This window comes from Cannabis sativa, chromosome 8 (assembly GCF_029168945.1).
Source record: "Cannabis sativa cultivar Pink pepper isolate KNU-18-1 chromosome 8, ASM2916894v1, whole genome shotgun sequence".
NCBI classification, from domain to species: domain Eukaryota; kingdom Viridiplantae; phylum Streptophyta; class Magnoliopsida; order Rosales; family Cannabaceae; genus Cannabis; species Cannabis sativa.
The window spans coordinates 40,944,396-40,963,011 of NC_083608.1; the positions used below are offsets into that span (position 1 = coordinate 40,944,396).

The window sequence follows — 18,616 nt, forward strand, 5'->3', positions numbered from 1 at the left end:
CAATGTTCCATGCATGGATTGGACATGAACCGGCTTAAGATGCTTAAAGCGTGAGCTATATATGGTCTCGTGCTCACCATCACGTACATTAAGCATCCAAGAACCACAACATAGGATACATCCTTCATCTCTTCTTTCTCTTTTGTATTGTTAGGACTTTGTTCCTTTGACAACATAAACGATCCTCCTAAAGGAACGGATGTACTCCTTGCATCTTCTATGGTAAATTTTTGAATAATCTTCCTGATGTACCTAGACTGCTACAAGCTAATAGCCCCTTCCTTACGGTTCTGTGGACTTCGATACCAAGTATCTTTTGAACTGGCCCAAGCTCTTTCATCTCGAATTCTCTCTTGAGCTTGGCTTTAATACTTTTGAACACTGATTTGTCTTTGCTCATGATGAGCATATCATCCACATAGAGCAATAAGAACACGGTTGTAGATTGCTTTAAATTCTTAAAATATAGATAGTGATCGTATGCGGATCATTTGAACTAAATTTGATGCATATATGTATTAAATCTCTTATTCCATTGCCTTGGGGATTATTTCAAACCATATAAATACTTGTTAAGCTTACACGCTAATTTAACTCCTTTCCCTTCCACCTGAAACCCAGGTGGTTGCTTCATATAGATCTCTTCATCCAATAATCCATTCAGAATAGCAGTCTTGACATCAAGCTATTCAACTTCAAACTGCAAATAATGTGTTGCTAAGGACAGCATCAACCTTATCGTCTTGTATTTTACCACAGGTGAGAAGATTTCAGTATAGTCTATACCTTCCACCTGAGTAAAACTCTTAGCCACTAACCTGGCTTTGAACCTGACTTGTTCATTCTCATTGATTCTCTTTCACCTTGAGAATCAATTTACACTCCACAATCTTTTTATTCTCTGGCTTCGGCATAACTACCCAAGTCTTGTTCTTTCTTAGAGAATCCATATCCTGGAGCCATTTATACTTGTTTCCATCTGAAATTGTCTCTTCATAGCTTCCATGCTTTTCAATTTTAGTTTGTTAAACTACCGCCAGTGCAAATGCTATTATGTATGCTTCTGCAAACCTTGATGGAGGTTGAATCTCTCTCCGGGTTCTATCTCAAGCCAACTGATAACCTTCTAGACCTGTCTATCCGAATCCTTCTGGTACCTCTATTTGGTCTTCATTATCTTGTTTTTTTGGCTCCACAACAGCTTCCGTATGTGCATAGTCTTCTAGTTCCATTCTATCTTCTACATGTGATCCTTCTTTCGGGATCTTCGTTTCGTACTCCACTTCCACACTTATGGTGTCTTTGTTTTCTATTTTTCATGTAACACACGAAGACACACTACTCTTTTCAGAGGTCAAGTGAGGATATTGTAACTCATTAAAAACAATATTTCTAGCAATCAAAACCTTTGGTTTGCCAATCCTGGAAATGTAGATTCTATGCCCCTTGGTTCCTAAGGCATAACCTAGGAAAGTTCCCTTCACGGACATAGGTTCCAGCTTGTCAATAGATTGGTGTACATATATGCAGTACACCCAAATGTATGCATTATGTTGGGGGTTTTGTTGTACCACATTTCATAAGGTTTCTTAAGGTCTATAACTCTATTTAGGCTTATGTTAACAAGGTAAGTTGCGGTTGTTAAGGCTTCCCCCCAAAATGGTTTTTCTAACCTAAAACTGAACAGTAAACATCTAACTTTGCTCAACAAGGTTCGGTTCATCCTTTTAGCAACACCATTATGCTATGAGGTCTTCACTACGATTCTATGCCTAGTGATCCCAAACTCTTGACACATCTTGTCAAATTTGGAGTTAACAAACTCCAACCCATTATCAGTCCTAAGGTTCTTAATTTTAAGATCAGTTTAGTTTTCTAATTGAGTTTTTCAATTTCTAAACTGTTCTAGATACTCATACTTAGTGGTTAACAAGTAGGTCCAAACACATTGACTATAATCATCAACTATTGAAAGAAAGTATTGTTTATCGGAATGAGTAGGAACCTTGAATGGTCCCAAAGATCAGTGTGCACATATTCAAGTATCTGTTTAGTTATGTGCCTTACCGAAGTGAACTTTAGCTTATGTTATTTCCCTAAAACACAAGCTTCAGAAAATGGTAAAGCACACGAATTTAAATTTTCAATTATACATTGTTTGTGAAGTTCTTTGAGGCCTTGTTCATTAATATGCCCAAGTCTATGATGCCATAACTTCATATCCGATTCTAGTCCTTTCACCATACTAGCTTCACCAGCTGGGATAGTTTCTCCTTGGAAAACTTATAAACCATTGATCTTTTCACCTTTCATCACTATCAAAGAACCTTTGGTGATCCTCAAGCTTCCGTGCATGGACTTGTATCTGTATCCTTCGTCCTCAAGTGCACCTTGGGATATGAGGTTTCATTTAAGGTCAGGGATGTGCCTTACGTTTGTCAGCACCTTGATTCCGCCATCATACTATTTGATGGCCACTTTCCCGGTTCCAATGACCCTGCATAAATGACCATTACCCATTAAAACTTTACCTCCATCAATTGACTTGTAATAAAAAAAATGACTCTCGATTAGTACATCCAGAATCAAGAACCCATACCATGTTCATTAAAGACTCTGAGATAGAGAACAACTCTCCATCCGTGGAGCAGTCATCACTATTTTCTGTGATTGCAGCAGAATCCTTCCCGTGGTGTTGGTGCCAAAAGTCCTTCCTATCTCCATTATGAGATTTGTTGAAGCCTTGTTGCTCCTTGTACTTCTTGCATGATCTTTGCAAGTGTCCAGACCTTCCACAGAAGCAACACTTCCTTGTTTCCTTCTTTCTGGACTTCGATCTTGATTGAGAGTGATGGTATTTATTCTTCAAACTTATTTTCTTGAGTGATCTTCCTCTTGCCAAATACACTTCTTCTTTCTTGGATTCCTTCTCCAACTATAATTCGAAATCTTTTGACTTAAGTGCGGCAAGAATATCTTCTAACGCAATAACATTCCTGCCATACTTCATGGATGCCTTAACTTCTTGATATGCGATTGGACGTGATCTAACCAAAATGATGGCCTGACTTTCTTTATCAACTTTGTGATTTATGTTAGCCAAACCTACAATAATCTCATTAAATCTATTAATATTTTTATCTAAAGAAAGGAAAGAAATCATTCTAAAATCGTATAATCTCTCTAGAAAATTAATCTTGCTAGCAATTGATGGCTTCAAGTACAATTCTTCCAATTTATCCCAAACTCTTTTTGTCGTCTTCTCTGCGATGAGTTTTCTTCGAACACTATTTGAAAATACATGATGATCATATAGTATGCCATCTCCTCCATTTTTGTTTTTTCCTCCGGTTTCTTTTCTGCCAATAACTTCTCGTCTCTAAGAACCTTGGAGACTTTCTAGTGCCCCAGGATTCCTATTAGACTTTCTCTCCATAGTGCAAAGTCCCCAGTTCCATCGAATTTCTCCAATTCGAATCTCGTCATTGATGACATTCAAAGTTTCTTCAAGATTGTAGCACAAATAATCTTGATTCTGCGTTCTTGATTAAATACCGAGCTCTGATTTGTGGGAAAATTACGTCTAAATGTGCAGAATCAAATCAACTAAACTTTAAACAATCAAACAATTAGCAATAACAAGATTATCAAATCGTAAACAACAATCGACAAGAAAACAGGGACAAACAGAGTACGTAAAAACCAAAAACAACAAAATGCAAATTATAAGGAAATCAACACCAAGATATATATATATATATTGGTTCAAGTTCGATAGATCGATGTGATCAATGACTCTACTCCATTTCTGGAAAACTACTGTAATCCTTCTTTATTGATTGAGGAAGAATATGTACAATACAATTGAGACGAGATCATTTATTGAGTCCTCACAAAGTATTTCAACTCTCACATTTTTTACCCAAGAGTCTTCTTCATCTACAAGGCTTATCGGGACTCGAGCATGGGTACATTGCTTACGAAATGTGTATCAAAAGTCAAACCTAAATTGTAATATTCAAATAAAAAGTAGATTACTATTATTTTAAGTTAAAAGGCTTAATTATAAAGAAAAAAAAAATCTAATAAAATTTCAAGTAGGCAACGTGCTTTAAGGTTTAAGCCTTTTCGGTACTAAGTAATTTGAACACAAATTGGAAATCTTCTTTCACACTTAATTTTGGCAATTACAAGGTTAATTTTTTTTTTTTAATAAAATTCAAGCTTCATTAAAAATAAACATATAACAGTTCAAAAGAAGCATTCACCTCCAAAAATATACGATGGACATAACATCAAGACTGTTAACTCAATTTTTAGAACGTTTGAGAAAATGTAAAAAAGAATTACTCAACAAACTCCTTACACGTACTCAAGAACTATTTGACCAAATAAGAAAGAGATCATCTCCATATTACTTTGGGACAGCTTGAAGACCAAAAGGCTGTACTGTCAGTCTCCACTAAGATCTTCCAACAGTGATGAAGCTTCAACCAACTAATAACAACCTCCTTTATTAGTGTACTATTTTATACAAAATAATTCCCAAAGTATAAATTCATTATTAAATTTGTTTTTCTCCTTAGATTTCTAGCCCACTGAAATCCCTGCCACTGTTACTGGAATATCTATACATTATACATTGAAAGATCTTGCAGTAGTTCTTAGCCTTTTATATTTTAAAGATTAAAGAATATAATTCCTTTAAAAATAATAATAATATATAATTAAAGAATATAATAATAAAATATGGTATATTATCACTTCGCCACTAAAATTTTATTTAATTTTTTAGAATGACTAAACTATTAAGTCATCATCTTAAATTTGTATCTAATAGACAATAATATGGTGCATCACTTGGCCACTCAAATTTTAAATTACGACCATGACAATCTTGTCCAAACTTTTCTCTTCTTTTTCTTTTTAGCTGATCCTAGGTTGATAATGATATAGTCATATTTGTCTTGCCTTTAATTAATTTATTTGAGTAGTCCCATGTCACCTAAAAGGTAAAATTAAAAAAAAAAAAATTAGTTCCAAACCAATTATGAACCAAAAACCAACCTATTTATGACTAATTAGAGTTTTTAATTATAAATTTAATAAGGACGGAGTTGGTTTGTGGACAGATGTGATGAGTCATGCTGAATAGAATTATATAAATATAGGGTATATTATATTATGAATTATATCGTTTTAGTGATGAGTGAGTGGCTAAGAAAGTTGATATTATGTATATCATTGGAAATTAATTAAGCATTAAACATATATAGAATAATAATGGTGCACTTTAGAGCAAAAACCTTTAAATTAAGAAATAAAAAAGAAGCTATAAATCCACTAACGAGGTCATTATGATATTATGACTCCATGAGTGGACCATAAGTTAAATAGTTTAATTTTCAATTCATAAGATGCCAAAGTTCTTTGGCTTGAACTGTTTGTATGGCTTAAATAATTCACTTAGGTTGAGATAATCATATACATATTTGCTACCTATGTATGGTTAATATGCCTTATGGAAATATTATTACAGAGCCTATTAATTATTAGAAATCAAACCAAGCATAGCAACAGATAGTTCCCTATTGTCCCAACTTCAATAAAATTAATTATAGTGTTTGCTGCATTTGTTTTTGTCCTATAATTCGTTGATTTCAAATGCAATTGACAAAAGATTTAAAAACTTTGGTTTGAAAAAATAGTTAGTAATTATATAGAAAAATAATAATTTGAAAAATAAAAAGATTTGAGTAATTATACACGGTAAGTGTAATTAATTAAGATCTCTCAATTACCTCTAATATACATCTTGATGGTATAATTATGTGGTTAGACAAATACGTAAAATTGTGTAATTACCTTTAATTACACCCAATTCTAATTTTCTCGTGGCTTTCTAAATGCGCCCTAACAATCCCCTCACAAAATAAAAAAATGAAGAAGAAAGTAAAACACATATATATAGGTGCACTCTTAATAGGGATCGTTAATACATTATGGGATATATGGGATCGTTGCTTAATACATTATGTCTGGTACACACAAATAATGATGTATGAGAAATGAAGCATTATTGGAAATGGGGTGGAGTCTGTGTAGCAAACTCTAAACTTTTTTAAATCTTCGTCGATTGATGCTCTTCAACAGTAGTGTGTACATATTAAATCGTGTTCAAACCAAAGTTGTTTTTCAAACATATTTTGAGTTGTGATAAAGTTGAAAATTGACTTTATGGAAAGTACAAACTTTAAAAATACTTGTATACAGTTAGAGTATAATTGTGAAAGGTAAAAACTGGGTCCAAATACCATAAATGAACATTTCATCAGAAATGATATAGGGTCTAAGGGTTGCATATTTTTATTAACCATTTCACAACACTAGAGTTATAGAAATAAGAATTGACTTGATCAGTGGGAGATCGATCCAGGAACATAACTTTTGAAAAAGATCATTCATTAATACCATAAACGAGCATTTCATCAGAAATGATATAGGGTCTAAGAGTTGCATATTTTTATTAAACATTTCACAATACTAGAAATAAGAATTGACTTGATCAGTGGGAGATCAATCCAGAAACATAACTTTTGAAACAGATCATTCATTATTTTTAAACTTCCACGTGTCATCAAGTATTAGATTAATTATGATTCACAACAACCCTTAAGTTTAATGGTTATTGTGAATCCATAACTAATCATTAATAATACACAAGTCATTGATAAAATTATAATAAGTCATGTTATTTAGTATTTGCTTACAATTTCTAAACGTACAACACATATGTTGTACCATTTGCTCTTTAAAGAGTTTGTTGGTCCATCCTTAAGATGACTCATTAAAACAATAAAATTAATATTTTCTAGTGATTACATTATGTACAATAAAAGTTCAACTACGATATTAATTTAAGACACAAATTAAAAGTGTGGAATGCAAAGAATTAAATTTGTGGTACAATATGCCACGAATGAAGAAATAAATATCCTAAAGAGCAATGAAGTCTATCTTTAGTAAAGTTCCCTAATAGGGTGGAGAACATTATTAAGCATAAATTTTTCACCAACAAATACTCATTAGACGACATGGAAAAACATAAAGATATAAAATAAGATTCATTGCTAAGAAATTTATTTTGAACTAAGAATCAATAACAAAGGAGATTTACATTCTCACTTGTCTATATAAAAGATTCTATTAAAGTAACCTTAACTTTTGTTGCTCGTTTCAATTCTTCATCAATTCTAAAACTGTAAAATAGAGGAGAAGGTACACAGACAATCATAAATATTTTCCTCTGATGGTGGTGAACATATACAAGCTTAAAGAGTCTACTTTTAGATTAAAACAAATTTATCACAATTGGTATTGCATCTTGTCATCCTTTTCTTTATTTTTGAAAAGAGTTGTGGATTAATTTAATATACCAAAAGGTCAGTGGGAGTAATATTTATTTTATATATAGATAGTATATTACTTGCAAGTGATGATAGAAGTTTCCTATGTAAGGTGAAATAATTCATATATCAATTTATTATTTTTTTGAGATAAAGAATATAAAAACATAAATAATTTTAACTAATTAGAGAGTAGCCACGACATGTTTGATTAACTAAAATTATGTATTATTCATCTCATGTTACTTTTATCTTTAAGTATGATAAATTCAATTCAAATCAGCATCTGTAAAATGATTTGGAATGAGAATAAATTAAGAACATTCATTTGTTTCTATTTTTAGAAGTCTAATATATGTCTAAGAATCTGAATAAGAATTTGTACTGCTTTTATTTCAGGATTCTTAAGTAGTATCATAATAACTAAAGTTAAGACCACTTTTTTTTTCATACAAAGTGACGAGGTATCTTAAAGATACTAAATATTATATTCATACATGTTTTATTGAGATGAACTGATATTTTAGAAATATAGTTAACCAATTAGATTCTAATGTACTTCACTGGCTATGTTGATTCACGTAAACCAACATTTGATTACGTACTTAAGATTACCAATAAGTTGTATTGTGGAGAACCTTAATTGTTATTTTTATTATAGAAGTTAGATTCATTTATTATTTTTGAGAATACATCTCGTATGATGTATTATAGAGTTTCATACTAGGCCTAGAGTTTAAAATTTTTATTAGTAGGCCATTAAGAAAATTTTGCAACAAATTCAACTACAGTATTTATGGCTAAGAACTATAAGAGTACTGGTCGAAGCTAGAATATCGACATTAAGTATTTAGCCATAAAGAGATGTGATAAGTGGTCATTAAGCATGCAACACTGAATTGGGTGATTGCAATATCCTTAACTAAAGGCATGTTGCATCACAAATTCAAGGATCATAAAATAAATATGGGATTTAGTTACCCCTTTCGCAGTTTTTGGTTGTACAACTTAAATTATTCAGTGAAACTCAAATTTTAATATTTTCTCATATTTATGTACATCTTAATTTGATCTGAAAAAATTATCTTCAGAGGACCAAAATAAACATAAAATTTATGGTTTATTCGCTTAAGTATATTGTCACATTAAGTACAGTATTATGTAATAAATATATCGTAATACATGAAAGATAATACTCGCCAAATAATGAGGATCTATCGTCATGATTCATATATTTGTTATTTAGCAAAGATAATTATTGAGCTTAAGCAATATATTTATTTAAATGTTGACCTTGGAGAATATTAAAATATTTTGTTCACACTATATATAATTAATTATAATTGATTGGTTTGATTTATCAAATTAATATTTTATTTTTGGACAAAATATTATGATTGATGGTCATCATTATGTTACTTAGTCAATTTAATTTTCTAAATGATTGTGAAAATATTATAGCAATTAACTGTGACTGAGACTTTAATAGAATGTCTCACCTATATAAATATAGGGTCTTGGTCCTCAAGCTCACTATTCATTATGCGAAACACAATAAATCTATTTAAAGAGAGTAGAGAGAGCTTGGAAGCTCGATTGCCTAACTAATTTCATTTTTTTTTTTTTTTGCAGATCCAAAGATCTTGTGGAACTGAAACTCAAAAAATTAATTATTGGAAGTACTTCGATCATATAGTTATATTGTGTATATGTTTCGATTTATTGGAGCTCATTTGTAAAATCCCGCTGCCTGCATTGCCAGAACTTGATACATGGTATTGGTCGTTTGAAACGTGTGGTGATTATTCGGTAAGGAGTGCCTATCGTGCTTTACAAGTGCGTAATGGAAGATGGAATATGCAGGATAATTCTGGCTTTTGGAGAAAGTTTTGGTACTTGAAACTTCCTCCTAAAGTTAAGAATTTGCTTTGGAGGGCTCTTACCAATTGTCTTCCAACTCTAGTCTCTCTTCAAACTAAGCGGGTTCATGTTTACAGTATTTGTTCTTTGTGTAATTTTGAACCCAAAACCACTTTTCATATTATGGTTGGTTGTTCTTTTACCAAAGCTTGTGTGGAGCGAGGTTTAGGTCTGTTTTTTAATAATGGGGATGAGGATTTTGGTGGCTGGTTTGAGGATTTCTGTAATACTCATTTGACTGAGAATATTGAGAAGCTGGGAATGATTCTTTGGAGTGTTTGAGGGGCCCGCAATGATTTACTTTGGAATGATAAGGCTACTTCTGTGGAAAGAGTTGTTTCATCTGCAACTACGTACCTTGAACTTTGGAAATTTGCTCAAAATAACAATGGAGGAGCTTCATCTTCTTCTGGTCAGCCTCGTGCTGATGTTGAGCATTGGATTAAACAGTCTTTGGGAGAGTTGAAGGTTAATTGTAATGCTGCTCTTTTTTCTGGAGAAAGGAGTCATGGGTTGGGATGGATTGCCAGAGATCATGCTGGGTTGTGCTTTGCTGCTGCTGCTGCTGTCAAACTCCGAGGTGAAATTAACCCTATTGTTGCTGAGGTGCTGTCCATGAAGGAGGCTTTGAGTTGGGTTAAATCCTGTTGGGGAGAAGGCAGGACTGTTGAGGACTTTTGTCTTACAGCGGTGATTTTGGAGTCGGATTGTCTTGTGTTGGTTAATGCTATCAATAGCAAGAGCCACATTCTTTCTCCTCTTGGTCTTATTATTTCGGATTGTATTAATCTTATACGGTCCTTTTCTAATTTTCATATTTCAGTTCAGTTTGTTAAGCGATCTGGGAACCAAGCGGCTAATTGGTTAGCTCGTTCTTCTGGTTCATGTCCTGATCATATTTCCAGTAGGGGGTCTGTCCCTTCTGATTTGGAAGCTATTTTGTTAACTGATTTGCTTTAATGAAAGTTGCAATCTTTGTTTTAAAATGAAAATTAATTCTAAAATTTGATTTTGCCTTGTTACTTATATTTTAGTACGGCCTGGACATAGTTGGTTGACATGATGACAACAATTAAAGCAAATTTCTGATGGACTCCATAAATACAGTTGTGGAATTTGGATTCTTACAAAATAAACATAAAGGAAAAATCAATAGAATTTGTGCACTGAAAAAAAAAAAAAAAAAAAAAAAAAAAAGAGGAAAAATCAGTTTTTTTGTCTCCTAAAAGAAAAGAATACATTGTAATTTGTCTATTAAAGAGAAAATTCTGTGGAATCCACGCTAGTAAGTGGTTTTTTATATATTTTTCAGCTAAGTTGGAAAGAAAATGCTATAAAACAGGCGGCCGGATCCAAAAGTTGTTGGCATAGAATATAATATTAAATTCCAACATTAAAGACTTAAGCACTAATAATAACAGTATATTAAAGTGACATGTATGTATCATTTATGGCAGGATAAATATAAAGAACAATAATTAAATATTATTAAGAATAATAACATGAGATGAGAAGAGATTAGAGGGTATGATTCCATGCAAGTTGTGAAAATGAATAAAGTTCTAGTGTGATCTGAAGAAAAAAGTATTTGTACTTCAACTGTCTCATTCTTACAAATATATACATATATTATAAATTTATATAAACATTTTAATTTCTTCATCTCCAATCTACGTGGGTCCACACTCCATTCTCATCAATGCTGACTTTTTCTAAGATAAAGATAAAATAACAGTAAAAAAATTAAACAATTGGGTGTTTTTTGGGCCTCCAATTCCAGGTCTCACAAAATTCCCTCCTTCAAAATGTGATACTCATTGTTTTTTACCCCTGCTCACACCTCAACTTGATTTCCACACCAACAAAATCTAGAGTTTATGTAGAGTTTTAAACTCTTTTATTCTTATTGGGTATTGTGTTTAAGTCTTCCCTTTTTTCTATTGTTTTGTTTTTGGCTCTTTTCAAAGCTAACTACCCTCCTACAAATTTTCATATCCATTCACAAATATTTCTGGGATATTTTACACATAAATTATTATTATTATTGTCTTGTTTATAAAACCCAGTTTGGGAAACTCGTGAAAATTAATGTTTAGACGAGTTTTGGTGCTTCAAGAAGAATGATGAGGTTGGTGCCTTTGTTTAGTTTGGTTTGCTTGTTCTTATGTACTGATGTTGTCCTTTGCCAAAGACCTCGTTCTGTGAATATTGGAGCAATTTTCTCCTTCAATTCAGTGATTGGCAGAGTTGCAAGGCCGGCTATAGAAGCTGCTGTTTCAGATATTAATGCCGACCAAACATTACTCAATGGTACTACACTCAACTTGATTACAGAGGACGCTAACTCTAGTGCCTTTCTGGGGTCCATTGAAGGTATGTTTTATCAAATATATATTTTTTCTTTTCTGGGTATTTTCAAGTTTCACTTTTTTTTTATTCTTTCCCTATTGAGTTCAGTTAACCATGTATTTGATATTATATAAGGTTTTAATCTTGAATTGGAGATGTTAAAAGTTGTATCTTTAAGTGTACATTTGCTTTGGGCAGCATTTCAGGTACTTGAACAAGAGGTTTTGGCTATAATTGGTCCACAATCTTCAGAAATAGCTCATATACTTTCTCAAATTGCCAATGGTCTCCAAGTGCCTCTTGTGTCTTATGGTGCCACTGATCCTACTCTATCTGCTCTCCAATTTCCTTACTTCTTCCGAACCACTCATAGTGATGCCTTACAAATGGCTGCCATGGCTAGTCTTATAGAGTTTTATGGATGGAAACAAGTCATTACTGTATATGTGGATAATGAGTATGGTAGGAATGGTATTTCAGCATTAGAGGATGAGCTTGAGAAGAAAGACTTGAGAATTGCTTATAAATTGCCTCTTTCAATCAACTTTAATTCGAGCCATGTAACCGAAATGCTCAATGCTTCTAAGTTATTTGGTACTCGTGTCTATGTTGTTCATGTTGATGTTGACCAATCTTTGAAAATCTTCAAAGTTGCCAAGAGACTTCAAATGATGAATAGCAATTATGTGTGGTTTGCAACAGATTGGCTATCTTCTACAATAGATTCTTTCTCTCCAAGGGCTCGAAAATCGCTGGATTCTGTGCAAGGTGTAGTTTGTCTTCGCCAGCACACTTTAGAATCCAAGAAAAAGCAAGAGTTTTTGTCTAGATGGAAAGATTTAAAGCAAACAGGTTTATCAAGCTCTGAATTGAATGTCTATGGCCTTTATGCTTATGATACCGTTTGGACAGTTGCATATGCTGTTGATAGATTCTTGAATGAGAATGGAAATTTGTCATTTTCTCTCAGTGATAAGTTACTAAGTATTAAATCATCTGATCTTCAGCTGAGCAAGCTTAGAGTATTTGATGGTGGCTCTACTCTTCGTTTGAAATTACTGGAGACAAATTTCACCGGTTTAACTGGTCATGTTAGCTTTGATTCGGCCAGCCGGAGTATCATTAGTAGCGGTTATGAAGTCATTAACATTGATAATATGAAGATTAACAGACTTGGTTTTTGGTCTGAAGGCATAGGGCTTTCAATTTCTCCACCAGAAACTCTGAAAGCAAAGCAGAATGAATCTTCCATTTTGGATCAAAATCTTGACAATGCTACTTGGCCTGGTGGAGGCACAGAAAAACCACGTGGTTGGGTGATTGCGGTTCATGAGAAACCTTTGAGAATTGTAGTCCCAAACAGAACAAGTTTTAAGGATTTTGTTACAGTAAACCATCCTCATGATATTCGGGGATACTGTATTGATGTGTTCCTTGAAGCGCGAAAATTAATCCCTTATGATGTTCCTTATAAATTTGTGCCTTTCGGAGATGGTCATTCCAATCCCAAATATGATCAGCTTACAAAACTGGTTGCAGATGATGTAAGTAGAACTTATTCACTCAGTGTAAATGATATCTTAAATTGTACTTTTTATCATATTTTCTTGGTAGAGTGGTTAAATTTGTGCTGTTTAGTGAAGATAAAAAGTTTGATATGCAGAGCTATTTTGCTGATATAATTAAGCTTGGTGACAGGTATTTGATGCTGCTGTTGGGGACATTGTAATTGCCAGGAACCGGACAGCAATGGTGGATTTTTCTCAGCCTTACGCTAGTACTGGTCTTGTGATAGTGGCACCTATAAGTCGTCCGCAGTCAAATGCTTGGGTGTTTCTCAAGCCATTTTCCTTGGAGTTGTGGTGTGTCACAATAGCTTCTTTTCTGATGATTGCAATTGTTATTTGGACTCTTGAACATCGAGTCAACGATGATTTTCGTGGTCCTCCTGTTAGGCAACTTGCAACAATGCTTCTGTAAGTTTTCTTCTTCTTTTTTAATCTAAATTTCTTGATGTACATATTAGAGACTAGTCTAAAGCTCAATTCAACTGTTTCATTATTGCAGGTTTAGCTTCTCAACATTGTTCAAGAGAAATCGTAAGGATTTCTTCAACTTCTGCAATCTAAATATTAGATATGTACTTGGTAGTTTGTTGAACAATATCAACTCCTTAAACTCAACAATTTTCATATGGTTCTGATCATATTACAGAAGAAGATACTGTGAGCCCACTTGCGCGGATGGTGATGGTGGTGTGGCTTTTCCTCTTGATGGTGATCACATCAAGCTACACAGCTAGCTTAACTTCAATCCTCACAATACAACAGCTTCCTTCTTCGATCACCGGAATGGATAGCTTGATGGCATCCAATTCGCCTATTGGTTATCAAGTAGGCTCATTTGTGTATAACTATCTTACTGAGATTCTTTTCATACCAAGCAAAAGACTTGTTCACCTAAGGACTCCAGAAGAGTACGAAAGGGCACTGAGGCTGGGCCCAAATGCTGGAGGTGTGGCAGCCATCATAGATGAGCTTCCTTATGTTGAATTGTTCCTATCAGACCAAACTGATTTCGGGATCATTGGACAGCCATTCACTAGGGGTGGATGGGGATTTGTAAGTATCTATCTATCTATCTATCTATCTCATAAAAGTTTGTTTTGTAGTGATCTTGTTATTGTGTCATTTTCTTACTTTTAATTTACCATATCAGGCTTTTCAAAGAGATTCTCCTCTGGCTGTGGACATGTCAACAGCAATCTTGAAACTTTCTGAGACTGGAAAACTTCAGGAGATCCACAAGCTCTGGTTTTGTAAGATAGGATGTCCTGGTGACAATGAACTAGACAATGAGCCTAACCAACTTCATTTGATCAGCTTTTGGGGTCTGTATCTACTCTGTGGAGCCTTTTCTCTTGCTGCCCTTGTAATATTTCTTATCAGAATGATTCACCAATTCGTCCGGTACAAACGCCGAGAGAATCAGAATGCTCCCTCTCTTTCAAATTCACCACCAAGGCCATCATCATCAGGTCAATGTTCTGGTGTCATCTCTAGCTTTGTTGACTTTGTTGATGAGAGGGAAGAAGCTATCAAGAACATGTTTTCTCACTCTAATAGACCTCATCAAGAAACAATTTCAGAGAAAACTTGATCAATAAATATGTAAATAACACTATGTAGTAGTACTGAGAATTTTTTTCTTTTCTTTATACATGGTGATTTGTTTGTAAACAAGGAAGAAAAAACAGGCAAATCGTTTTTTATATAATGTAATAATAGTAGTGCTCTGTCACACTTTCCCTGTATATACTTTATATATGATGACATGATCATGTCATATACACATATATAGGCATAAAAATATTCATAAATATTTGGTTAAAATGGCATGTTTGGTATTTCTAGGTGTGTTATGCATTCCACTAGATAGTGTTTCGCTTTGTATCAATTGAAACTCGCGTAAAGTTCTTCATGATTGTGGGATCCAATTCAATTTTTTTTTTTCTAAAAGTAAATACTTTCATTTGTAATCTTTAGCACCAAAAACACAAAAAGCGAAAAAACATACTTAAATGTGTAAAGTTATATAATAGAAAAGTCATATATATATATATATATATATATATTATGAAAGTATGCTAGTCAAAATTGAGATTAATAAGAATTGCCATCCTGTGAAGTGATTGAGGAACTTTATAGACTTTGTGCCAAGTTCTAGTGGAGAGGTGATAATGATAACAAAAAATCTATTGGTGCACTTGGGAGAGATTTTGTTAGCATAAGTCTAATGGCGGTATGGATTTTGGGACGTTTTTGTGTTTAATAAAGTTTTATTGGTCAAAGAAGCTTGGAGGTTATATTCTATTCCGAAGTCTCTTGCTACTAAAATTAGAAAGAAATCTATTTCCCGGATCGAAATTTTCTAAATGCAGAAGACTTCCACATACTCTTCTCTTTGGAAGAGTATTCTTTGGGGTAGGAAACTTTTTGTGAAAGGCGGTAGGTGGCTTATTGGTGAGGGTACTACCGTAAATAAAAGCGCTTTCTTATTCATTTCATCCCTAACCTTTTGTCTATATGGTGAGTGATCTCAAATTCTCTAATAGGGATTAGAGAGCTTATTGATGAATTATTTTTCGTGAATAAAACTCGCTAGATTTTATCGTTAACTCGATCTCAACAATAGCTTGATTAGTTGATTTGGCACTATAACTTTTGAGGTGGGTACACTATGAAGAGTGGCTACTGGAATGCTAATAGACTCTTGGGAAGAGAAGAATATGACAAAAAGATAAAAATTGTCAGGACAAAAAGACAAAAATTAAATAAATTAGAAAAAGGCAAAAATTGTCAGGACAAAAGACACATCCCTTGTCTTACGGGAGACGAAGGAGGCGCCACCTACAGGTGTCCCACTAGTTTTGTCTTTTTAGGTTAATTAATTAATTTATTAATTCTAAAGATAAACATTTATTTAAATTTGAATTTAAAAAGTAATTATAGATATTTTCTTATAGTTGATATATTCTCTTGAAAGATTACCACAAGTAGTTGAGAGATTCTATCATTCGGTTATAGGAAATAAATATTTTTAACATAATCGATTTTATTAATTATTCAAATATTTAAATATGATTTAATTAATAGATTTGAAATTAAAATAAATTTTTTATTGATTTTTATTTATATATATCGTATAAATCAAATTTAGGATATAACAAAATTTACGAGCAAAGAAATGCACGACTTTATTAGCAATACGTTTAACAAAATTTAAAGAGACATTAGGTAAATCATCAAACAATTGCTTACAATCCGAAACAAGAAAGCCGAAGTAAGAAGGGAGGCACAGAGAACTATGTATTGCTTGAACTGCGACAAGACAGTCTCTACAGTCACCGAATGCCAATCTTGAGACTTGAGCTAGCCAACTCAAAACCTCTTAATCGTATTGGTTACTGGTTTAGTCCAATGCTCATCCTCCATCCCTTGACCAGTATGGTTAAGTAGAGGCTCCATTCTTCTTTGTTGAGTGCACTTCCATTAATTAAGATTCGAACGTGCTGAAAGAACAACCGCATTAGCTGTCGAAGTTTTTTGGTTCCACAACAAATCATTTCGGGCATTCCAAATTGCCCAGGTGATCATTAACACTTCCTCTACATTGGAAGTAGAGTTCACATCAAACAGATGCCAAAACCAGTCCACGAAACACATCTCAAAGACATTATTAAGATGCACACCAGACTTAATCCAACATGAATTGAATTGGCAATAGAACAACGCACTAACACATGATGAATTGTTTCTGCATCAGCATTGCAGAGTGGGCAGAGTAAATTCACAACTATATGTTTCGAATGTAGCTGAGTTTTATACCATATTAGTTTTAACTCGTTTACAAGTTGTAAAAAAAATTATATATATAGTATAATTTTAATTGTTTACATATATATTACCTTAAAAAAAATGTTTACATACATTTATATTAATTTGGATCCTTAATAATTTTGATTTTTCATGTAATTTTACATCCTGAAAAATGGGTTTAATTTTTCGACATCAAGATAATTCTAATTTTATTTTCTTTGTTTATATGATGGCATACATTATACTTGAAATTGAGCATAATTTATAATAAAGACAATAAGTTTAAACAATCTATTTCACTTTCACATGTGTGTTTGAAAAATAAAATATGCCTATAACAAATAATTTAAACTATATTTTTAGTATTATAAATTATTTTATATTTTTGAAAAATTTGCATAATTAGGTTCTAAATATTTATGTTACAAGCTATTCAAATACAAAAAATATTAAGAAAGTGGGAGTTCATCCTTGACTTGAGTTTCAATACTACAAATTAACCCCATCAACCAAATTTTTATGAAGTAGTGTGAAAAGAAAATTAAAGTGAAAAAGATAGTGATAGTATGTATACTATGGGTTAACGTTGGGACAGCATGATATGATACCCACCAAAGGCCTTATCATCACCAGGAGGCATCCCCACACAACTTACACAAATTCGATAGATAGAAAGGAAGAAGAATAGAAGATGCCCAAACCAACACAATACCAATTAACCCACTTAACAAGAGGACCTACCTAGTGTTGTGCTTGTGCCCACCACATTATAATTACACCATACTTTTTTACTTTGTTGCACTTGTTGTTTTTATATATGCTGTATTGTTTCATCATTAAACTTCTATATATTCACTGAAGTGACCAATGACAAGGACTATATATTATTTAAATTGTGGTATGCATTTTACATAATATATAGCTACAAAATACTGAAAAACACAATGCATTCAACGAAATTGAATGAACTATACCTCTTTTAGGTCAAGAACATGTGCTCTCAATTTTGTCACTATGTAGAAGATTCTTTCTCTTTTTCTCACTTCTATAGTTAGATACTTTTTGATAATGGAAATTGTTAAAAATAATCCTCCACTTACACTGATATTAAGTCCAAATACAACATAAACACAAAGGACAGAAAAGGAAATACATGCAAATCCCTAAGTTGACCTTCGGTCTCTAATAAACCTAACAGAAAGTAGTTAGAGTGGATTTGGCTAAATCCACTTCTAACTACATTCTGTAACTACCTAACTAATACATTCAGAAGCAACAAATAAAACCCTAGATCTATATATACCTCAAGCAACAACCAGATCTGGGTGGTTGAGTGAGTTCTTCAAGATCCAGAGTAAGAACACTTGAAGAAGGAAGAATCCAAGCTCGTACATGCACAGAAACACAAAAGAGAGTTAGATCTAGAGAGAGAGAGGGATTAAACACAAAATACATGTATTAAAGGGAGATTACCAGTCAAAAATTATTACCTGTGACTTGGAATCTTCATGGTTGTATGATTGAAACATCTTGATAGTGGAATCGAGCTCTCAAATTCGAGGA

At 33.0% G+C, this 18,616-nt stretch overlaps 2 protein-coding genes across 3 annotated transcripts; both read left to right on the forward strand.

Annotated features, from left to right (window-relative positions):
• The first annotated feature begins 9,263 nt into the window (after positions 1 to 9,263).
• Positions 9,264 to 10,286, forward strand: LOC133030620 (uncharacterized). The gene is made up of 2 exons (XM_061103419.1): positions 9,264 to 9,549; positions 9,610 to 10,286. The coding sequence occupies exons 1-2, from the start codon at positions 9,264 to 9,266 to the stop codon at positions 10,284 to 10,286; spliced, it is 963 nt and encodes a 320-aa protein (XP_060959402.1).
• A 782-nt stretch (positions 10,287 to 11,068) lies between these two features.
• Positions 11,069 to 14,988, forward strand: LOC115700806 (glutamate receptor 3.7). 2 transcript variants are annotated; one of them, XM_030628458.2, is made up of 6 exons: positions 11,069 to 11,699; positions 11,874 to 13,219; positions 13,374 to 13,651; positions 13,743 to 13,774; positions 13,890 to 14,296; positions 14,394 to 14,988. In XM_030628458.2, the coding sequence occupies exons 1-6, from the start codon at positions 11,447 to 11,449 to the stop codon at positions 14,832 to 14,834; spliced, it is 2,757 nt and encodes a 918-aa protein (XP_030484318.2). In that variant the 5' UTR covers positions 11,069 to 11,446; the 3' UTR covers positions 14,835 to 14,988. The 2 variants fall into 2 exon arrangements, with proteins under 2 accessions (XP_030484318.2, XP_030484319.1); XM_030628459.2 differs by having other exon boundaries at positions 11,563 to 11,699; positions 11,882 to 13,219.
• Positions 14,989 to 18,616: the final 3,628 nt, after the last annotated feature.